Here is a 24,964-nt window from a genome sequence, read left to right on the forward strand (position 1 = left end):
GACCAGTCTCAGAGCAAATAATCTTTTAAGACAGAATGTCCTCAAGCTCAGGGTTAAATTCACACTGAAGGGATAATCGTGGGCTAATGGTATCATTTTTTTTTTTTGTAGAATTTACATATTTTTTCCATGTCTTTCACAGCAATCATACCAAGCCACTTAAAATATTTTTGCCAAATTTCAAGAAAAATGTATATTTGCTTCATATGTCAATGACCTTGTGGAGGAACATACACTTTAAATATGCAAAGATAAAACAAGTACAGTCAGTAACTTGCCTTGTGCATTTTCCCTTACAGTACGTGTCTTTTCTACCTTGCTTATTGCAAAGCTGCATTTCACCTTGTAGATTCCAGGCCTTTTTCCGATGCCTATTAGCTCATGCAGCCTATCTGCTTCCTTCTGCTGATGTAAATGTGCCAGCTGTTTCCAGAGAACCACTCTGAATAGTGCAGGAGGCAGGTCTCTCTCTCTCTACCTCGCATTAGTTGGTTCAGCGGCACCAGTCACTGTATCGCCATCCAGGCTGTGCTGCCCCCTCAGGCTTCACTTCTACCCATTTCCGATCAACTAATCCTCTTATGGGTCAGCGTGGTTCAGTTTATGAATTCCTAATGTGCTGCCAATTGAGGTGAAATGGAATGGGCTGTTTAAGAGAGGGTCAGGCTGGCATAAAACCTGGAAATTCAGTGCCCCAGCAGCAGACAAAGAGAGACTGACAAGGAGTGGATCCTGCAGCAGTGCTCATTCCACGGCTGAAGAATGAAGGCTCTTCTCTTGCTGGTCCTACCTTGGTTAAGTCCCGCAAACTATATAGATAACGGGGGCAATCTGCATGCTCTGTACTCTGAACTGTGAGTACTTGCAGTGATGCTAGCTGTGTTCGTTATGTGTGTGTTGTGAAATTTTGTGTAGGAAAAAAAAATGCCAGAAAGGCTCTGTGAAAATAGAAGTGTGTGGCAGCTAGCTGGCATAATGCTAAAATTGATTCTGCTAAATTGCCTGGTTATAGTGGTGAAAAGATTCTCATTCAAAATATTTTTGTCCTCTGCCACTTTATTTTTCCTCATCAGTATTATTGGTAAGCCTTGCTGGATTTGTCTCCCTCGATTTTCAAAAAAATAGCAGAAGGTATGTACTATACATGTATGTACATGCAAACATATCTACACTTATGTATGCATATGTATGTGTGCGCTTTTATCTAACACGATGGATAGATGTACATGTATGTGCGTATACATGCTCAGATATAAACACAATTCTATTCCAAGCTCTAAGTGGAAGAACTATTAAAAAGAAATACATTTAAACTGGTGATTGAGCACATTAATTATAAAAAAAATTAATTCAAATTTCATAGACCTTTGACATATCAGAGAATATAAAAACACGTCTAACAACAGATGTCTCATTTTGACATGGTGCCTGGATTTTGTCTGTTATCGACTGATGCATTCATTGAATAAAAAGTGAGTTGCTAAAATGCTGATAAAAATATAGCCAAGATAGATACCTTCTCCTAATGAATCAGGTTAAAGGGTCATATTGTACCTTTTTGCTTTTCATTAGTAGTTTGTTGGCCAGGGATGTTCATGCAAAATTTGTGGATGAGCAATACAGGCTAGACAGAACATAGCTGAAATAGGGCAGATAAACATTTATGTTGGAGAAATATTAGCATATAACTCAGTCAGTTCTCAGGCAAGTAAACACTGGTGAGATTAATCAGAGCAGGAATGCTGTTTTCCCTCTTTTTCTTTGCAAGAATTATATCAACTATATGCTACAGCTCGTCATTAACAGTGACTGAGTTCCCAAATCTATCAAAACTAAATAAGCCAATGGTCATACTACAATAGCTGTGTAATTTATCTACATATTTCATAACAAATTTTCAATGTAGTGTGTCTGTTCTTCTTAATAGGCCTTGAACATCTACCGCCTTGTACTTTTAGCTGGTTATCTTTAGGAAAATATTCAACTAAGCCTAACCGGCAAAGTTTTCAACTAAATATTTTACTAAATCAAACCGATCAAAATTTGACCGGCTAGAATAAGAGAGGTTAGGGTTCCTTGGCTAAACAAAACCGGTTAGTGCTGAAAATCAAGTACAATCCAGCTAAGCCCTCTTAGTTTGTTTGGTTTTTTTTTAACCACTTCCCCTTCTCTGCCTCCTCACTCTTTAAATTAAAAAAATGTCTTCATCCACCACCTGATCCCTTCTCCCCCAGCTCTCTACAATTACAACAATCACCCCACTAACTTTCCTCAACCCCCACCCTCCCTCCCACCAGAGAAATGTTATAGATGCACCTGATTCCCCCTTCTTCCCACCATCCAAAATTGTAAAACAGTAGCGGGCCAGGCAGCACCTGATTCCCCCACCTTCCTGACCCGCAAGATTAAAAATAGCAGTGCCTTATTCCTCCCTCCCTCCAGTCCTTGAAGATAAAAGAAAACCTAGAGGACTAGCAGCACCTGAGGCACCTCCCTCCTGCCCATCAAAGAATAGTTGCAGTAGACTAAGCCTAAAAAAAAATGATGTCAAAAATCTTTTTGAAGCTGTGCAGGAGGATAGGGCCTTATCTCCTCCCTCTGGACTGAATACTAAGTGTGGATATCTCTGACCGCTATCATCACTTAGGTTTTATTTATTCACTTCACTCCGGGTGAATAGAATTCACCCAAACTGAAGTGGATGGGGGCGGGGGGGACGGGACGGGATGGAGGTTTGGGGAGATTTGGCACAGCACATTTTTCACTTAGGGGATAGGGGGGTGGGTGTCAGGGTTCAGCCTGCCACAATTATTCTTTGCTGGGCAGGAGGAAGGCAGGTCAGGGCACTGCTGGCCCACCCCCTTTTTATCCTCGAGGGCAGAAGTGAAAGGGCAGTGTTTGTCCCAATACTTTTTTTTTGTGAGTTGGGGGGGGGGCACCTCTTGGTCTGCTGTTTTTTTTTTTTAATCTTGTGGGGCAGGAGGGAGTGGGATTGGATACCTCTCTAGGCCATTGCAACAGTCATTTTAGTTATCCAAATAACTTTAGAACAGCTGAATTATCTGTATAACCTTAGCTCATCATCGTCCTGCATACCAGAGCTGATTGGCTAAAATGTAACCGTGCCCCTGCAATGTCCCCAGTGCCACATCTTTTTATCTGGGCTAATTCTGTGCATGCAACCATTAGCCTTGACAAAAATGTCAAATACTGGGGCTTGTCCGGTTAGCTCCAAAATTAGCCATTTGAATTTTACCCTATTTGGGATCTATTTACCAAAGTATGTTAAAATGCTCTCTCATGTGCAGTTTTATTGAACTTTACTCCATCTTGAGAATGCAAAGAGAAGGGGCTTGTGGAGGGGACAGCAGCAGAAAGGAGAGGGGGGGGGGTTGTATTTTGGGCAGGGGATGGGGTTGTCACCCAGGATAGGGGGGCCCATTGGAGGGTTTTTCATCAAAGGGTATTTGGTGTATGGAGGGGTGTGGTTTTGGTGCAAAGAGGATTATATTTAGAACTTCTGGTCCCTTTAAACATTCATAGAAGGTGGAGGAGTTAGGAGCAACAGCAGGCGCATTATCCTGATGATGCTCTCAAAGCTAGTCCAGCTACACCTATTGAGGTATACTTAATTGCCATGGTTGAATGCAGAGCGTGATGTTCACTGTGTGTGACCTACATTAAGCCATTTGCTTATTAATGAGCTACCTAGCATGCATTCTCATGCAACTGAATTCTCTAATTTTGGTATGCATTAATCCTGATTTTTCTTCTGCAAATTCGGCAACACTCATGTGATATCACACAATAATGCATTTTCAGTGCACATTGAGCACTAATTTTGATGTTTAACGCACATCAACATAATGCTGTAGCTTAGTAAATAGATCCCTAAGAGTCATGCTAAGCATGATAAGCAATAGCAATAAATAAGTACATTGTCAAGTAAACTGCTGGATATTGTAGCAACTAACACATGCTAGGACAGCATTTTAGCCTAATACTTAAATCACAAAGCTCTGAAATCTGTGTAACACATTACAGTTTTATGACAAAAAAAAAGAATTGCTATCAAACAGAAATGAAGATTCTACAACTGATTTGCTGAATTCTTGAACAGTTTATCATATAAACTGGGCTTCTAGTGTTAAGTCACTTTGCAGGCCATCTCTGCTGATACTACACAACATTCACTTTGAATTTACAGTTGTTTGAGTATTCAAATCTATTATGAAAAATAATGTATAATTTACCAACTACAATTCCCAGAATTTTCATAAACAATTTGAAATCTTGAAAGAAAACAGGAAATCGCAGGCTAGAGCCATAGAGACATTGGTAGCTAGTAAGTGCATATACAAAGGGCTGCACACAAAAACTCCACCCAATTCTTCTTTATACATATATACATATATAAATTCATTCTAGGTAATGTGATGAGATAAATGCAGTAAATATTATTGCATCCTTCTATTCCTGGCAAGTTCAGTAGCAATAATTTAATTGCAACTTCTTGGAAAGAAGCTAGCTCCAGCAGCAGTTTCCCCAGCTTCTGATTCACAACAGTTTTTTCCCTATCCCTTTTCTCAGATCATCTGCCATAGACTCACATAACTTAGTACAGTTCCTCTTCACACCTCTTCTCTGTGGCCTCTGTCCTGATAGTGGGGATGTGGATAAATTTGAATCAAATGAGTAATAAATAAAACAGGCTATTTCTTTTGTTTTGTTTTATTTAAAATGAAAAACAAAATGGACAGTGCTCCCAAAAATAATGAAAAATTTCCTTGGCATTTATTTTTTTTTATCTCATTCAAGTCTATGGCTAAGCACCACTCAAGTATTTTTTTTCTACTCAAGGCAAGCCACTGAAGCCAGACAGAATGGAGCCTTTGTGGGAATGGACAAGGAAGGAGCAGAATCAACAGAGTGCAAGCATTTTTTCAACTAGCCTACACAGCTGGCATGGATTGACAATGAGTTCCTCATTTGTCATCCTGAAACTGAAAGCTAATTATAACTTTGAGCAGTCACTATTTGGTTCCCTCATTTGTCTACTGGATTTCAGCTGTGATATTGAAGCTCTTTCTCAGAGCCAAATAAAAAGTTTTAAAAAATATCTGAGCAAGAATTGTGGTTGCTTTGTTATTCTACTTTGATATGAGAAATTAAGGGTCAATAAACAAGTTGTAAGCGATAACATTTTATTAGACTAACTTAATACATCTGTGACTAGCTTTGAAGAGTTGTTCTATCTTCATCAGGACTAAAAAGAAAAGATAAACTTAAAGCTAAATGTACTGGGCTCTTGCCTGTTATTACAGTGTCACTGTGTGAGAGGAGACTCTGCATTTTATTTTGTCTGTTCAACTAAGAGGCATCCAGTAGCCACTGGCCACACCCAAATATTGAAATGGCACCACTTAACCAGCTAAGTGTTGTTGAATATTGACCTCTCAGTAAATGACAGCAAAAAAAGACCATGCAGTTTGCCCAGCAAAGTGTTCAGAGTTGTAATTGCTGCCCCATGCAGTTTACCCATATTCAGAAAAGTTACTGCATGATATCCCAATGCTTCATTTCTATCCTCTTGCCACTAATGATTCTCTGTGTTTATCCCATGCCCATTTGGATTCCATCAACATTTTTGTCTTCACCACCTCCTCTGGGAGGGCATTCCAAGAATCCATCAAGTTTTCTTTTACCAGTAAATACATTTTGTTGGAACAAAACTCATAGCATGGTTGGTGGTTATTTCTGGATGATAAATAGGTCACAGTAGCCCTATGGGCCCTGAAGCATCACTTCTCCCCCATCAGAGGAACTCAAGGGAGTCCTAGGGAGGAGGCATCATAGCCCAGAAGTGTTCCCTTCCTCTGAGATATATTGGGGTTATAATTGTTAAATAGAAAATGAATTGTTCCTTTTGTATTATGTAAATAATAGGAGTCAGAAAGACAATCTGAGAATTTTGGAGATTCTAGAAGAAATGGAAAGTAATGAAACAGTGAAATGTATAGAAAGGTTTCTGCAAAGCCACTGGAAATGCAGTTTTTGAAGGACTTTGAGACTGGAAGAGCATATAGTGTGCCTTCCCATAATACCAGCAACCAAAAATACTCATGACCAATGCTGATTCATATCTTGAGGTACCTTCATCTACTAGAAATCCTGGAAAAAGGCAAGGTACTGTGGAAAAGAAAGAAAAATTTGATTGTCACAGATCTAAATAAAGTCAGAGCACAAAATAGAAAAAGTTTCTGGCAAAGCAACAGCAACTGAGAAACAGGCTGCTCTATCCAGGGAGCCAGCTCAGTTTTGGGCAGGTGAGGAACAACCAGGGATTGTTCCTGCCAATGTTCCTTCAAAGGAGTGAATATATGTTTGCAAATTTTTTATCATTTGAATGACAATTTTTTTAAACTAATAACTTCTGAGCACCAGTATTAGCATTGCGTTTCTGTATATAATGCAAAAAAAAAAAAACTATATTGCTTAATTTATTATTTAGTATATTGAATATTTAATGTTAATTATTCACATTGTTTCACTGGAAATTCAAACAGTTTTTCTTCTGATCTTTTCTGTTTTCCACAAGTTATAAACTCTATCAATATTGACAGTCTGTCCGGAATTTTAAAAGATTCTAATTCTCATCAAGTTATCCAAATGTTCAGCATCTAAGCCATTTCTAGATTTTGTTTTTATACTGTTGATTAGATTAAATCCTCTTTCACATTCGGCACTTGATGCCTGGAATGGGCCACACATGTCCAGAAGTGAAAATAAGTCCCTAAGATGATCCTGTTGTCTAGTAAATGTAACCATATCTGAAAATGTATTTACTATTCCAGTTTATAATGTGGGGTATAGATTAAGTACCAATAGCAAAAAGGCATAACTTTGAATTTAGTTGAGGACCATCATACCGCTGGAGTGGTTACTTAGTACATTACTTTTCTTTGCAAGCACGATCACTTATAATCATTGGTCCAAAGTTCTTTTTTTGGTTTTATCAGGATTGCTTGTTTAAACCTCAATGTGAAAATGCTGAGTTACCTAAGGTTCAAAAGCTTTGAAAGAGTCCAAAATGATCAGGTTGAAATGAGCAACAAATGCTGACCTGTGCTTTCTTGTGCTGAAGAGTCAAAGCAACTATGACATGGTTCTCAGATGTGTAATGAAATTCCAACTATGCCTGACATGGCACCATTTTTCAAAAGTACCTGCTTCAGGGGTTATCTTTGTAAATCTTAATGTCAAGGAAAGCTATTTCTTGTTCATGGAAGTTAATGGTAAATTTTAGAACAGGTCCGCATGAATTGAGCCACAAGTTAAATTGCAAAAGTGACGATGACGAGCCTTCCCAAACCACAAAGATATAACAATGTAGCGATTCCAACATTTAATATGTATTTCCCATGGATTGCTAGGTAAATAGTGAGAATCGAATGAAGAAACATAGATTTTGGCAATATCAGGAGCCATGGCTTCTCACATGGCCGTGTCCCGTATTTGTCGATAGAATTTGCCCTCATAGGCAAAATAATTCCTGCTCAAAGCCAAGGAGGCTAATTCATTTATATATGCAGTGGGTATATGTGCTTCTTTGTCTCGGGTATTGAAAATAGCGGTCAAAGAGCCAAAGCTTTATCCTGGGGGATGACAGTGTACAAGGACTCAATATCGAAAGTGACCAACAGGGTGTCTGGTTCGATAGAAAAATCACACACAACACCAGAGTTGCAGAACGGTGTTCCACAGTCAACTAATCAGGATGAACCAACCAACCCGCTGTAATCTTTTCCCGGCTTTCAAAGCAATGGTGTAATTCTGATCCTACTGCAAGTACCAATAACAACACCAGGGCTGTGTTCACCCTTCTCTCATGGGCATCCACTGCTTCCACTAACCTAGCCCACCTCTCTTTCCACTGGGTGTCAGCATCCATATAAAACATGTGAGCGATGCTCAGCAAATGCATGAGCGATTGCTTATGCGCTCACCTTAGAGAGAACACTGGTTCCTGCCCCCTTTTGACTAGATGACTCTTTAGGGTAAGTTGGAGGGGACTGGCAAGAGGTGGGTGCCCTAAAACAGCCTTTTCTAACATTTGTGTTGGGTATGGCAAATTCAGTGCTGACCTATATAAGGTGAAATTTAAAGTCATTGTGGTATGTATGCATTGCCAAATGATAATAATGTCAGCGCCTTCTAATATCCTTACACACCTAGTGATTTATACTTCATGGACGTGTGCTGTGTGACAGAGAAACTGAGAAATACATATATTAAACAGGGCTGGCATACATGTAGAATGTGTGTGGAGTTTAAGATTTAGAAAAGGCCTGTGAAAGAGTGGGTGTAAAGTTATGAAAGAAGGGAAACAAGTGAGAATGATAAGAGAAGAGTGTGAATATTACACAGGATAAAGTAGGCGTTAAAGTAAGCCAACAGCCTTATTCAAAGGCCAGCCCAGCAATCCCAGGCAAGCCATTCTGCACATGGATCTTTACATGGGAATTTTGTTGTCAGTATTTAAAAATAGAGAAACTTTGCTAAAATATTTTGAGATCTGTTTCAACTAGTTTTCCTGTGCTTCATGCCCACACCCCCCCCCCCCCCCCAAACATAAAAAGTTATTACAGTGTCAGATTGCTTCGCTAGGAAGTAATATGATATGCATGACTGTGACAGGGCTCTGACTCTGATTTACTCTTTCTTAACACTGAAGTAAATATGTCTGGGTCTGAGGGCTTCTGGAGGAAAGTAAAAGACACATATGTAGCATTTAGGTGAATGGATGATTGTAGGATGGTCTATGCTTGGTGTAGAGGGCATTAATGCAATGTTTATGTAACCCTTGGTGGGTATTGTAAGCCCCCCAAGCTAGCATCCTCCCAGGTCCTGAGCTCTCTGTCCCAGAGGTGGATTCTTTTTATGGGGGGGGGGGGGGAAACAACACTCTCGTCTATGGCCCAGACAGTGGTGTGATTTATCCCTCGTGTATGTTGGTAGCTGTGGAGCTCCTGGAGGACGTTACTGTACCAGGCACTGGATGTTAAATAATAATTTACTGATTAGTTAAAGGCAAATTAAAGTCCATGTTTAAATAAGTGTGCAGTTACAGATGATTCTTTGTACAGTTAGGGTGTTTCATTCTGGGTAGGTGTCCTTTTCTTCAGCAAGCTGGTTGAGCCACCCAATTGGTGATGTAAATGTGCACTAAAGCTCTCCCAGCAGCTTACGCCGGATTCCTATGTCAAGGGGGTCCCCTTCAACCATAGCAAAAACCGTCCTATCTCAATCTCCAGATTCTCACCCATTACCCAGTGCTGTATCCTGGGTCCCATCTAGGTGGAGATCCAAGATCTCACTTGGCTCCTTTTACTTGTTCTGAAAAGGTGACTCCTCGGGTTGAAAAGTCTGTGGTTCAGGAAGCTATTAATCCAGCCTGGCTCCCAGTGAGAAAATACTTTCTTAATCAAAACTCTTCCTAACCTGGTGTGCTGCTGTCACAGGTGCTTGCCACTTTCATGGGATAAATGGGCTCACTGGTCTTCAGCCCCTGCCCTCTGAGTACAGCCAGCGAGAATGACCTTCCCCAAAGGAGCAAAGTTAAACACAGTCCCTTCCCTTCTAGCTTTCAGTCATCTCACACTGCCAAGCCTGTCCCAGGTGCTTGCCTCATTCAGGGAGTGAATGGGCTCACTGGTCTTCAGCCCTGGAGTGGGAGTCCCACAGGGGTTTCAGCACAAAGAGGTCCTTACTGTAACTAAACTTCTAGACAGGAGGAGACTCCCCTCAAAAAGCAAAAACTTGATGAGGCAGGGAGGCCTAACCAGGGAGGGAAAAACAGACATCGTTGCTGCTCTGTGTTTGACCTGAACTGATTCTAGCCAAACCTTGAACTGCAAAATGGCTGGTTATAAAGCAAAGAGCAGCCAATCCCAGCTCTACTAAGTGGGCAAGGGGGATGGATAGCTCAAAAGGTATTAAGTATCAGGAACTGGAACTAAGGGCTTTTAATGGTGGACTGGGGAGTCTGGCCACATTTATGATGGCTTTTCATCCTTCACGTACCAAATATAAGGGCAGTTTTTAAAACCTGCACGCGGACGCAGATTTGTTCGTGCAACCCGGCGGGAACAAATCTACACCCGATTTTATAAAATGCGTGCATGTTATAAAATCCAGGGTCGGCGCGCGCAAGGGGGTGCACAATTGTGCAACTTGCGCGTGCCAAGCAGCGCAGCCTGCCTCCGTTCCCTCTGAGGCCGCTCCGAAATCAGAGCGGCCTCAGAGGGAACTTTCCTTCCACCTCCCGCACCTTCCCCTTCCTTCCCCTACCTAACCTGCCCTCCCAGTCCTATCTAAACCCTCCCCCATACCTTTATTGAAGAAGTTACACACACCGGCCGATGGCCGGCCTGCGATCCCGAGCACTGTGCCTGGAGGCTCAGGCCATGCCCCCGCTCCACCCTCGGACTGCCCATGCACCACCCCTTTTTGCAAGCCCTCGGGACTTACGTGCGTAACCCTTTGAAAATCTGCCATAGTTTTTTAGGGTCTGATGACTATTTTGTTTTTTCTTTCTTTTTTTGCTGAATGTTTGCTTTTATGAAACTTATTATTCAGTTTATGGATCTTTTTATGCAGCCTCCATGTGGGTAATTGTCTTCAGGTGTCTTCAGGTTCTTCATGGTCCCAAAGTACCTCTCCCAACTTCTGCTCTTCTAAACCCCCACAAGACAACTTTGTTCCTCTCAAATTGATCTCTTATCATCTCATCTCTCCCTCCAGCTTCTGCCAGATTAACTTGCACCAGAATTTACACATTCATCTGCTATGCCTCAAAGTTATGGAACAAGATACCACTATCCCTATGCCTTGAGATATCCTACCTCACCTTCAGGAACACAGTCATGGCTTGGCTGTTTAGCTAGGCTTTCCCTAAATTCCTCTTCAAAAACTGTGACATAGACAGAGACACCCATCTATCACTTGACTACTGGAACTTGATCATGAAACCATATCATCAACCACCATCTGACTTCCTTCTTATTGACTCTACTTACTCTGCACTTGGTGCCTGCCTTCTGCCAATGCATCTACACTATTGTATTTTTCATTACCCTGGATCTCTAATCCATTTAGTAGATGTAAATTGATATCATATCTTCTTCTACTTCCTATATGACCATTGCAATCCTCCTCTTACCTCTAATCATATTTTATATGCCCATCCTTAATGTGGCCCTTTCATGTTCCCTATGCTTATTGTAAACTGAAATGCAAATATAATAGGAATTTAATTACACATTTAATAGTATTCCGCCTTGAGACCAGCTTAGCAAAAGCGGAATATCAAATGTTTATAAATAAATATGTAACTGCCTTTTGGTTTGAGAGTCCCTAATTCAGAAGTCACTGTTAAGTCCCAGGGCCTCTAATCTTCCTCTTATTCATCAGAGCTGGGTGCTGGGGTTCCACCATCAGGGAGAAGACCAAGCCTCCAGGGCCCTAGGTGGTCCAAACACATTCTCTCACAATTCCCACTCCTCTCTTTCACTGCCCCAGTCAGTACTCACCTTGGTTGCTCTCTTCACACAGGAGGTACAAACAGGTAGCAGACTGGGAGTGGTATTCAAAAGAAAAATGTTTACTGCAACTTAGGAAATCAAGTCCAAGCAAAAATGATCATCGTGAACAAAAGTATTACAGTCTTTCTATCCAGATCCAAACTTTAATCAGTGTCCTTTCCCCTGTGATTGGAAAAGTAGAATAGTACATCAAGGGATGGCATAGGAAGGTGAAGGCCAATGCAATTCCTCCCCTCAACACAGGAAAAAACGAACAATACATTTCTTCCAACAGAAATCTCTCTCCAGAGCACTGCCAGCCCACTTGACTGGTAACACACTGGCAGTCCCAATCCTACTCCTTGCAAGAATTGGGGGGCTTTCCTTCCAAGGTTGGGCAGGACAATGGAAAACAAACCCACTCTCTGCCAGGCAAAAATTCTCTTCTTTACTCTTCTCCACACAGGAAAAATATCCCCTCCTGGTCCATGAGGGCATGAAAGATCATATTTCTTCCTGTTATCCTACTTTGCAGGCTGTGAGGCCTACTGGGTTCACAGCAAAAAATTCCAGTCCTCTCCAAACCAAAATTGCACCCAAACACATAGTGCTCGAACTCAACCCAGCTTATAAGGGGAAACTCAGCCAATCATTGCACAAGGGTAAGGGAAACTCTTAGGGATGGTCTCCCCCAACCACAACCTCTCCAAATGGAGACCTGTAAGTAAGGAAAGGTAGTGCTCCTTACAAATAAATGATGTTCAAAGCCATTTACCTAAGAAAAAGACAGTTTTATATGAATAGATGGCTGTTCTAAAATTGATCCAGGCTCAGTGCATGCAGAAGTATGCATGTAACCTGGTTTTGTATGCACTTTTTATGCACACTGAGAAAGGGTATTTCTGGGGCAGTAGTATACATGCCTAAGTTGTGCCTTCTGAAGAGGAAGTGTTACTTTATGCAAATGAATATGTGTGTGTGTGTGTGTGTGTGTGCTCTGCCAGTTACTCGAGTATTTTCAAAGCAAACTTGTTTCTACAGCCTTTGCTGCTAGGTGGGCTACTTGAGAATTACTTTCTGTAGGACTTTAGATTCAGGAGGGTAGATATTCAAAGCTGCACGTGTAAGTAACTTAGCCGGTTAGAACTTATCCAGCTAAGTAATGATATATGTTCAGCGGCACAGCAAAGTCGCTGAATATATGTATATATATATATATATGCACTTAGCCAGATACGTCTACTCGGCTAAGTTTAGACCCTCTGTATGGGGCTTCTAAACTTACATGTTTACTTGTACGGCCACCTCTGGATATCGGTAATTAGCCATATAAGTTATACAGCTAACTCACTCTGCCCCCGATCCATTCAGTACTCACCTACTTTTTGTGCATGTAACTTTTAGCCATATAAAAGACGTCTACAGCTAAGCAGCAGCCGCTGAACATAGGCACATATTCAGTGACAGCTACTTAGCTGCATAAGTCCCACTTATCCAGCTAAATAGCGCTGAGCATGCTTTGAATATCGGGCCCTTGATTTATGCATGGGAAAAAAATTATCACATTGCAGAAGCTGATTGGTCTAATTGGGTTTTTATGTTGAGCAAACTCCTGAAACATTCCCATATTTCAGTTTCATGAAACTCTAAGGATTTAACAATAAAATTTGAGAAATCCCATACATACCTGAGCCCACTACACTGGTGGTTACTCTCAATGGTATACACTCAATTTCTCAGGGCTCTAAGAAATTTGAACAGAGTTCAACAAGGTTTACAATGAAAATATTATTTTAACTTGTACTGCAAAGAGAATAAAATGTGGCATAAACAGAATATGTAAAAGAAGTGAGGTGGAACAAAAACAGCAATTTTACTTATCAAAAACTATCCATGATGTTCGAACATTTATTCCACGCTCAGTTTATAGCAAGTTATCTTTCTCCATATAAAACAGACATGCTACATAAAAAGAATCACTTGCCCTCTGATCCCCTCATAAAAAAAACCAATAGCAATCACAACTAAGCAAAAATATTCCAAAGCTTTTTCTTCAAATTAGACAAAATAAAAGGAGCTTAGCTATAGCCCAGTTTCCTAGGGAAAATGTTCAGAAATCTAATGGGAATTAAATGCAGTGTCCCATCTAGCAGTGTGCACCGTTCGTAGTCCTTTATTTCCCGAAATCTTGACCCCCAAATCTGTATGCAATAAAAAAGCATTACTCCAGGAAATCTGAGCACAGCTGTGATTCAGTTTCTGCTTTTTTTTTATTGGATAAAAAAAAGAGAAAGAATTCAAGATGGCAAATTGCTAAAGATTTTTTTTTTTAATTGGTGAACACATGAAGCCTCACGGTGTTGTTTTAAACTCTGCAAGCTAAGAGAATATTTACAGTAACAGCAGCCATAAACTTTGGATGAAAGTCTGACTTGAAATTAATTCAGCAAGGGTTATCATAACTGCTTTATGTAACGAATTGTGTTTTTTTTAAGTAAAGCTTTATTTAAAGCAGGGGTGGCGGCTGACTTTGGTCCTCAATAGTTAACAAACAGGCCTGGTTTTCAGGCTATCTACAATGAGTACGCATGAGTTAGATGTGCATACACTGTCACCATTGTGCGCAGATTTGTCTCTTGCATATTCCTTGTGGGTATCCTAAAAACCGGGCCCTGTTTGTGGCTCTTGAGAACCAGAATTGGTCACCCATGCTTTAGAGACCTCTTTACACAGGACTTCCCAAACCTGTCCTGGTGTCCCACACAGCAGGCCGGGTTTTCAGGATATTCCCAAGGAATATGCATCAAATAAATGTACCTATGCAGAGGCTCAAATGCATTTAGATTTATCTATGCATATTCATTGTGGATACCCTGAAAACCTGCTGGGCTGTAGGGCCACCAGGACAAGTTTGTGAAATCCTCTCTTAAAAAGATTTCCTAATTGATGTACAACATTCATATTGCGCTTACCATGTCTGTACTCACTGATCATGTAAGAAGGCTCTAGTTATTGTAGGTAACTATTGAAAAATGATTTATTCATGTAATATCAATGTATGCTGTGTTATTTAAGATACTTCACATAGGGGCCTATTTACCAAATGTGTTAATGCACACCAGTGTGAGTTATTGTTGCATGTTAATGTTTGTTGCTAATAAGTAGGCCTTACTGAGATTAATGGATCCTATTTACTAGCAATGCATTTTAACACACAACAATGCACGTCAAAGCGCATAAGCATGTATTAGCACATTAATGTGTTTTGGTAAGTAGACCTGCAAACTTCAGAAGTGTGTAAAAAATGTACAGTCAGGAAAAAATCTCCATGTGACAGAGAAGAATATGCTCCCACCCCTTAAATATTTTTTATGATAGCAGGAGTTAAAATTCCACTGGTAGAACATCTCAAGATATTCAGCCATTTACACAACTCTGCACTTTTGCAGAGCAGAAATGCGTTTTGAAGGTATAGCCTGTAAATTTGAGCACAGGGAGGTCATATGCCTTTCTTAGGATAACAGTGAGTTGTGGAGAGGAGAGTGGAATTAATATCTCCAAGTTCCACATTTTTCTGCACTTATCACTATGTTACATTGCTGCAATGTATATTTAAATGGGTTCAACAATACAAGCCTATTATCCTCGATTTCTTCTGCTTCCTGAATTGGTATCACTAGGCTGACTCATTTCAAGCCATATCAGCAATTAACTGCTGGAAATGGGAAGCATAGGATATCACAGTGACCAATTCCTGTTTTAGCTTTTATATGGCCAATTTCCGAGTTGTTGAGCTCCAGCAAGGGCCCAGTTCAGTTCTTGTGAAGAGGCTGAGAATGAGTCCTATTTTTGCCTTTTCACTGGGGAATTCCTGAGGATATAGATAGAAGCAAAAGTGACACTGGTTTAGGAATCTTCACAAGCCACTGGATTTCTCATCAAAACCCCACAGCAGCAAAAGCCATAGAGCTGGAGCCTGTCATAAGATAGCATTCTCTCCATGTAGATGTGCAACTTGCTGCTGCAAGACCTGATTTTCCACAGTCAGCTCAGATACCTGCCTTGCAAATATTTGGTTGCTTGGGTGGCGTCGAGCCCTTCCAGATTGCTATTGCTTATGTGCGGTGGGGAGCAGAATGAATGTTCTGTCAAACTGTCAGATTCCATGTTACAAGACTGCTCATGGTATTGGAAGACACAGTGGGGCTGGGCCCCAAAGGAAGATGGTGTGAAGCCCAGAACAGGTGCTGGAACAACCTGGACTGAGCCAAGACTAGAATAGAGCCAGTCCTTGAGTTAGAACAGGCAAAAACAACAAAGGGAAAACCTTATACCCTGGAAAGATTTTATTGACAAGCCCGACTCCGGCCGAGTTTCACCTATCAAGGCTGCATCAGGAGCTCAAGTCACAACTGATGACTACATAGAACTATATATTCTATGTAGTAAAGAGATGATATTCTGGTTTATCATCTCTTTACTACATAGAATATATAGTTCTATGTAGTCATCAGTTGTGACTTGAGCCCCTGATGCAGCCTTGATAGGTGAAACTCGGCCGGAGTCGGGCTTGTCAATAAAATCTTTCCAGGGTATAAGGTTGTCCCTTTGTTGTTTTTTGCCTTGGCTATCTGGGACCGCCTTCCGATTTGTTTTATTGGACCTTGAGTTAGAACAGGACAGATCATGGCAGGGATGGAATAAAGATGTACAGAAAAGGGAACTATTTGTTTTAAAAGCATTTTTATAAATTTTTGTACTGTTCAATTACTTAGAGTAGCAAAATAGTGACTTGATCAATTAGATCAACAAAGCTTTTTAAATTCTACTCATAAGTGCTGAAAACATTTCATATCGAAAATCTAAAATGACAGAAGTCGGGTGGCACCTTATTGAAGCATGAGCTTTCAAGGACAGAGTCCACAATTATTTTCATTATTCTCATCATATAAAATTAAAATCCATTTGCTTGCTACAAAGGGCTTGTGTTATTGTTAGATTATATTTGCCTTGAATGGTGAACTTTTTACTTTATATCCTTTTTAATATTCTACTCTTCCGTCCTCTTCATTGAAAATGTGGTGTCATACCCTTTTTACCCAACTTCTCAAAATGAGCATGCTGTCTGCCAGTTTGAAAATGTTTTAATAATTTCCTTTGCTTTCTAGAATTTCAATGCCTGCTTCCAGAATGGAAGGTCTTAGTTTTTTCTTTCTGCACCAAAAGGGCCTGACTTCCAGCACATTCTTTGTGCATCTTTTCATGGTTCTGAGGAGGAGACAACTGGTTTGTAATGGTTGCTGCCTTTCATATGTTTGCACTGTACCCCAGTGACTCACGCATCTGTAGGTCTGAAGATACTTAGCTGCAGGCACGGTTTCTGCATTCAGATTAAATCAGATGAGAATAGAGATGAATAGGCCAGAGAATTGAACAACATATAAAGCATGATCCTGTGGTTTTATTTTCATACATATGGTTCATATAGCAGATAACTAATCTGGCATTTTAAGATTAAATAAAATGATTAATTTAACATGGATAGATTAAGTGGATTAAAGATGATCTGCAAACACATTTCTCTTTATAGTCACACAGTAACACAGTAGATGACTTCAACTGAAGACCAATGATCCCTTCCATTCTGCCTGGTTATTCTTCTCCACACTCTTAAAGATATATCCCAGCTACCAACTATAGAAATTCAACTTGTAAAATATGACCTCTTATCTAAGTTAATTATTGTGGTTGTTCTTATTGATTCTCTACCATCTTAAGTAGATGAGCACACAAGTTCCCATATTTAATCCAACACTCCCTATTACCAACATTGTGACTCACCCCCCCCCCCCCCCCCAAACCAGCTATAAACTTTTAATGTCTTTGCATGTCTTACCACCAAGTTTGGTTCCAACCCAGCTACCTTGAAGCTTCAGTTGTGGCTAGGCCATGCTTTCCGTATATGCCCTCTATTTACTCCTTATCAGTTTGCTAGATGCTACCCAGCTACCACCAACCTACTGGCATTGGACTAGTTGGTTTCTGAGAAGCTGTAGCATGTTGATTCTAATCCAGCTACCCTGTAGTCTGAATTGTCACTAGGTCATGCTCCCTTTATGTGCCCCCTGTTTTCACCTTATTGCTTTGACAGATGGTACACTGCTGCCACCAACCTGCTGGAATCGATCCAGTTAATATTTGGGGAGCTGTGGCCTGCTGGTTTCAATCTGGCTAACTCATGACCCGCAGTATCATTAAGTCATGCTTCCTTTATCTGCCCCCCTTGTTTTCTCCTTATCACCCTGTGAAGATGAGTATCCAAGTTCCAACACCCAGTCTCCCTCCTCCCCCCCCCCCCCCCGCCAATGTGAACTTTCAGTGGCTTTGCATGTCTTATCACCGTGTTTTGGTTCCCACCCAGCTACCCTAAAACCTGTGTTGTCTCAGATCATTCTTCCTTTATTTTCCCTTTCTTTTCTCCATTTTGTTGGACACCACCCAGCCATCAGCAACCTACTGCAATCAGCCTAGTTGGTTTCTGGGAAAATGTAACCCGCTAGTTCCAATCTGGCTATCCCATGACCTGTGGTGTCACTAGTCACACTTTCTTTATTTGTCCCTTGCATTACCTCTTCCCCTGGCCTCTACCTTTGAGGTAATGAACGGTGAGTTCTTTTTAATATTACAGCATTCCCCTTGTTCCTACCACTGTCCTCTAAATCTGTCCCAAGCATGCTTGAATTCTGTCACATTACTAGGTTCCACCACTTCTGATAGATTATTTAGGCTTTTACCATGCTTTCAGTAGCAAAGTATTTTGGTGTAGTTTCTCTGAACCTTACCTCCATCAAGTCCCTCCACAATGTTACTAATAAAGATATTGAAAAGAACTGCTCCATGCACACAACCCTGGGATACCCCACTGGTCACTTTGCCTTCATGAGAGTGAATTCCATTTACCACACTTGCTGCTGTCTGTAGCTCAACCAGTTCCTCACTCAATATACAACTTTCTGGTCTACTTCCACACTTCTTCAGTCATTGGACCTCTAGGTTTCAATGTGACATTCTGTGGTAAGCATATACAAGCATTTTCACAGGGGTTGCTCTGTACTTCAGAATTAAACTGAATCAAAATCAAGTAGGATTTATATTTTTTTCCTCCTCTTCCACTCCCTCCATTCCAGACAACATGCCAACTCATAACATGTGCCTCATTGGCCAGAAGGGTAGAGGAAATGTCTCCTCTGAGACCTCCTCAGCACTGCTATGACCAACAAGGGTTGCTGTAGTCAGTAGCAACTATCTTCCCTACATTCCCATTTCCTTGACCCCAGCTGGCCACATCAGACATTAGCTTCAAACAAGTCTCCTATACCTCGTATAGTGCTGTGGTCTTAGTCATAGGGCAAGCCCATGATTTATGTCAGTATTTCCCAACTCTCTCTTGGAAGCACACCTAACCAGTCGAGTTTTCAGAATAACTATAATGAATATGCACAAGACAGATTTGCATACATTGGAGACACAGAGTATGCTAAGCTATCTCATGCATATTCGTTGTGGCAATCCTGAAAACCCGACTGGTTAGGTGTGCTTCCAGAAGATGATTGGGAAACACTGATTTATGTACTATATGAAATGCACGCCTCCTTTACCTGACAGCACTCAACTAAGAAAAGTAAGTGCTTTTACGCTTATCGGAAATTCGACACCACACTTACCATACAGCCCTTGCTTGCAGCAGAACCACCTTACAACAAATGGCAATTAACAGCTCCCAAACAGGGCTCGCCACAGTAAAATATAACTGCATACTGCAAAGATGCAGGTTTGGAGCTTTGTTAAACAATGGTTAATGATAAAGCTGTTCTGCGTGACCATTGAACTTATACACAAAACATGAATCATCATCATCTTCTGTAAATTATACATTTAAAAAAATCTGCTTCTTGCCTTTTGGTAAATATCAGGTTAGCCAATCACTTCTGAGTCAAGAGACTTCGGAAAGGGTTCATCGGTGGGCCTATTGATTCCCATCCCTGAGTTAATATTGAATGTTAACATTAAACAGGGGTCTTGAGCAGATAACCTATGAAACAGCTTTTTTTTTCTTTATTAAACTGTTTCAACTAGTCCCCACTGAGCATTTGTTCGCTTAATGACAAAACCATATACACAAGTGAGAATGTTTCAATATAATCGATAGACTCTTCTCAAGAGATACCAGTGTCTAAAACAGAAGCAGAATCATGGGTCAGTACTGTGCTGAGATGATAGCAAATTTATATAGCAGATTATATGGTGTCTGTTCACATTGTGCAAATTAGCGATGCCTCGCCTCTCATCAAATGTTTACACAATATAATGAGTTGTTACGTGCATTTTCATCAAATGCTTTGTTTCCTCTAGCATCTGACAATTCCAGCAGCTAATGTGCAGGATGATGAATAAACAATACCTTTAAGAACTTTCTTTGTTACTAAATTTCAATGACAATGGAATAAGGAGACCAAACAGGGAAATAGATCGATATCGGGGGTGGTAGGGATGGCGGGGTGGAAGGGAAATAGAACAAAAAGTCACTTACAAGGGACAAGAGAAACAGATAAGTAGGGGGGGGGGGGGGGAATGGCGGGGGGGGAAGGGATGAAAGGGAAATAGATCGATATCGGGGGTGGAAGGGATGGTGAGGTGGAAGGGAAATAGAACAAAAAGTCACTTACAAGGGACAAGAGAAACAGATAAGTATGGGGGGAGAAAAAAAAAAGTGAAAGCTTGCTGGGCAGACTGGATGGACCGTTTGGTCTTCTTCTGCCATCATTTCTATGTTTCTATTTCTGAACACAGTGAAGGCAATTTTCAAAAGGATTTCCACATGTCAATGTAGCATATATCATAGGAATTTTCAAAAACCTATTTATGCACTCAAAGGGGTAGATTTTCAAAGGGTTAAGTGCATAGGTTACGCGCATAACCCCCGAAAACCTACCCCAAACCCCCCTGCATGCGCCGAGCCTATCTTGTATAGGCTGCCGGCGCGCGTAAAGCCCCGGGACGCTCGTAAGGGGGGGGCGTGTCGGGGCATCAGGGGGCGTGTCACGGCCAGCGTGTCATCGGGGGCGTGTCGGGGGCGTTTCACAGCCAGCGTGTCATCAAGGGCGTTCCAGGGGCGTGGCCACAGCCTCCAGACCAGCCCCCGGACCGGACCATGGCGCGCCGGCAGCCAGCCCAGCGCGCGCAAGTTACGCCTGCCTCGGGCAGGCGTAACTTGTACAACAAAGGTAGGGGGGGTTAGATAGGGCCGGGGGGGTGGGTTAGGTAGGGGAAGGTGCAGGGGTGAAAAGAAAGTTCCCTCCAAGGCCGCTCCGATTTTGGAGCAGCCTCAGAGGGAACGGAGGCAGGCTGCATGGCTCGGTGCTAGCAGGCTGCCGAGCCGTGCAGCGCGTATCTATTGAAATCCGGCATACTTTTGTTTGCACCTGGTGCGCGAACAAAAGTATGCACATGCGTAGTTTTATAAAATCTGCCCCACAGTGTACTTACATGTGTAAAACCCAATTTTAAGCATGTAAATCCTTTTGAAAATTACCCCCAAAATGAGCATGTCACCTATAATTGTTTATTCCCTTAGGGGGTAATTTTCAAAAGGAGTTACATGCGTAAATGTAGCTACTATTGTAGCAATTTTCAAAAGCCATTTACTCAAGTAAAGTGCACTTATGTGAGTAAATCCTATAGACAAGTCAATGGCATATATTGTAGCAATTTTCAAAAACCCACTTACTCAAGTAAAGTGAATTTACTCCAGTAAACCTGGTTTTTACTCGAGTAAATGCTTTTTAAAATCAGGCCCTTAGTTTATTGGTTTTGTTATTGTTGCTAAAATGACAAAAAAAAGCTAAGGAGGTAGTTTTCAAAGGAGTTAAGCGCATAAATGTAACATGCTGTCATAGCAATTTTAAAAAGCCATTTTCCTGCATTAAGTGCACTTACACATGTAAAACCTATAGACAATTCAATGGCACATACTGTAGCAATTTTCAAGAGCCCACTTACATGGGTAAAATGCATTTACATGTATAAAACCCAATTTTTAAAATCAGGCCCCTAGCATCCAAAATCTATTGACAATTCAATGGCATGTATGGTAACAGTTTTCAAAAGCCTCTTTACACATGTAAAACCCAGTTTTAAACATGAAGCTCCATTTTAAAATTATCCAGGTCTGTCTAAATTAACTATCTTGGTGCCTTTTTGATATAGAGTAGCTTCTTCTTGTATGAGTAGTCAATAAATCCAACCCATTCTAAATAACCAGGGTTCTGCCTCTGCAGTGTATATACATGCTATATGTTTCTTTGTTGCACTGCCACCTGTGTCAGCTTATGATATTGCTTAATCTTAGAGTCTCCTTTTTCTGATTGGTTATTGTTTGAATGTTTCTGAGCTCCCTATTTTATCTATTCATGTTTTGCTTTGGTTTTCTGTCAATGTTCTTTTGCCTCTTCCTACTGGTCCCTTGACCAAAAGCAACCTGGGACTTTCAAACTAACAACTCTCCCATGTCCTCTTCACCTCTATCTATTTTCCTAACTACTGCTAGCCCCTACTATTCACTAGTAGCCACAACTTCTACTTCCGCTGTAGTTGTCATCATCTGATTACTGAGATTCAGAGACTCATAACAGCTGAACCAGATTGCTGTCTGTATGGCTATTATTGACGTGGTGTTGAACTAATTATTCATTTTTAATAAATGTTATTTTGGCATTCAAAAATTGAGTTCTCTGATATTTGAAAGTTGAGAAAAAGAAGGCTTAATTGAATGTTTAGCAATTTAAGTAAAGACTGACAAATTGTGAGTACACCCAGATTATGGGTTTATGAATATTTTACCTATACCTATTAGACAAGCTATACCTGAATATTAATCCTTACATCTAAAAAGAATTTTAAAAAAAATGTGGGTAGGCCTGGTGGCTCACTGGCAATGCTGCCTACTGCCATGCGGAGAGACTTGCATTTGACTGCTCAGATCTTTCACTCCCCAGGTTGGTCAGAGCTGGAGATGCTGTGGAGGAAGCATTCACAGCCCCTAGGAGGAGAAGGAGGAGGGAGTCGAGATTGTCAAACAATGGTAACAGCTATTGGTTGGATTTAGGGCGCACAATTGCAGGGATCCAGATGGAGCCCTGGTGCATGGCCCCCGGCCAAGGGCTGTTGTTGCAATTCCTAGAGCAAAGTAGGTTGGGAGGGCATATAAAATGGTGGAGATGGGGGGAATACCTGGGTAGCTGTAAATGAAGTCTCATGACATCAGATCCCAGCCCTGGTTCAGAATGAGTGGGAAGCCCAAACAAGCAGAAGGAAACTGCAGGCTCATAGACCAAAAAGTGAATCAAAAGCAGTCTGCCCTGAGCACTGTGTAATGCAACATTGACAGAAAGGTGGATTTCTTTTTTTCCTTTTCTGTGTGTGTTTTCCTTTCTTAAGACATGTATGTGCATGTCAGACATTCTTTAATGCTTGCTTCCTGGTGTTTGAACTAATATATAAATTCCAGGGCTTTCATCCACCCCTTTCACTCAAATTCTATTCTATGAAAATAATAATAAAAACGAGGGTGTTTACAATTCAGAATAGCTTCTGGTCTATGAAGATTTATTTAAATAAAATGATACTGTACTAAAATAGATTTCACTCAGCAGCACCTTAATTTTAATGCTTATATTGTTGACAAACTGCAGCCGCGCGCATGTTATAAAGTCCAGGGTCGGCGCGTGCTAGGGGGTGCACAATTGTGCAACTTGTGCGTTGCGAGCTGCGCAGCCTTCCTCGGTTCCTTCCGAGGCCGCTCCGAAATCGGAGGGAACTTTCCTTCGGCCCCCCCACCTTCCCCTACCTAACCCGCCCCCCAGCCCTTCCTAAACCCCCCTTACCTTTAACTTAGAAGTTGCGCCGGCCCATGATCCCGGACACAGTGACAAATGGCCGCTGTGCCTGGAGGCTCCAGCCCCGCCCCCGCCACCGACCGCCCCGCCCATTCCCCGCCCCCTTTTCAAGCCCCGGGACATACTCATATCCCGGGCCTTGCGCATGTCGCCGGGCCTATGCAAAATAGGCTTGGCGCGCGCAGGAGCAGATTCCTGGGGTTACGCGCGTAACTTACACGCATAACCCTTTGAAAATCCACCCCTTAAAGTATTAGGTCTGTGCTTATTTTCTGGTAAATTGCCAGTTTGCTTCTCACCTTGGGGGCAAGAAATATTGGCCCTCTCCATCTCATGCCGTGATTTTGTAGAGCAAAAGTATTAATACATTTGATTTGTATTAATACATCACAATGTACATTTTTCCATGACCTGTTCTATAGCCTGGATGTTAAGCACATAGTAACATAGTAAATAAAAAATGGCAGAAAAAAACTATCCGGCTCATCCAGACTGCCCAGTTATTCAGTCCCCACTGCTAAGGATACATTCCATCTGCCAGCCACAGAGTATGACCACCTTCAATATTTCTCCTTATCCAGGACAGTCCTTTTGTCTTCTTCCTTTGTACCCCACCTTCTTGGTAGAAAAGCATTTAAGATCCCCACTTAGTTCCCTTCAGCACCTCACCTTTCCCATGCCTATACACAGGGCTCTACAATAATCTAAATAGTTAGCATTAACATCCAGTCATCTAGATCCTCTGCGTAGCCTGCCAGACAGACCCAGCTACAGGAGTGCCTGCATTTCCACTAGGACTTGTAGTTAATTATAGAACTTGCAGCCTTCCAGACAGCCCCAGCTTCTAGTCTGATTCTAATATCCCTAAATGATCTAAATAGTGAGCCTCCCAAGTCCCTCCTGTAGCCTGCCAGACAGACCCAGCTACATTTGTGCCTATGTTTCTGCTAGGACTTCTAATTAATTACAGAATTTTCAGTCTGCCAGTCAGACCCAGCGGTTAGTCGATTCTATCATCACAATCTGTCAGACATCCTGGTTACATTGATGCCTAGTGTTACCTCTTTGCTTTCTGATCTCTCCACTTTTAGCAACTAAAGATCATCTGTGCTTATGCCATGCATTTTTCAAATTCCGTTTCCATGTTAGCCATCACCATCCATTCCTTGCCTCTACCACCCTTTCAGTGATTAAATATTTCCTGACATTTCTTCTCAGTGTACCCTCTTGGAGGGCCCTCTAAGGCAGGAGTGGCCAACAGCAGTCCTCAAGAGCCACAAACAGCCTGGTTTTCAGTATTTCCAAAAAAGAATTTGCTTGAGACAGATTTGCATACAGTGAAGGCAGCACATTCAAAATTATTCCATGCATATTCACTGTGGATATCCTGACAACCCAATCTGTTTGTGGCTCTTGAGGACCGGAGTT

General features: G+C 41.4%; 1 protein-coding gene across 3 annotated transcripts in view; it reads left to right on the top strand.

The window, feature by feature from the left end:
• Positions 1-24,964, top strand: part of LNX1 (ligand of numb-protein X 1) — a 261,445-nt gene that overhangs the window by 55,640 nt on the left and 180,841 nt on the right. Inside the window, exon 1 of one of the 3 annotated variants that reach the window (XM_029587615.1) lies at positions 528-854. The exons of the other annotated variants lie outside the window; for them this stretch is intronic. Within the exon in view, the coding sequence (XP_029443475.1) occupies positions 763-854 (92 nt within the window). The 5' untranslated portion in view covers positions 528-762. Of the gene's footprint in view, positions 1-527; positions 855-24,964 lie in introns of those variants that run through there. 3 annotated transcript variants of the gene reach the window in all.

The sequence above is a fragment of the Rhinatrema bivittatum genome, chromosome 1, assembly GCF_901001135.1.
Source record: "Rhinatrema bivittatum chromosome 1, aRhiBiv1.1, whole genome shotgun sequence".
Lineage (NCBI taxonomy): Eukaryota > Metazoa > Chordata > Amphibia > Gymnophiona > Rhinatrematidae > Rhinatrema > Rhinatrema bivittatum.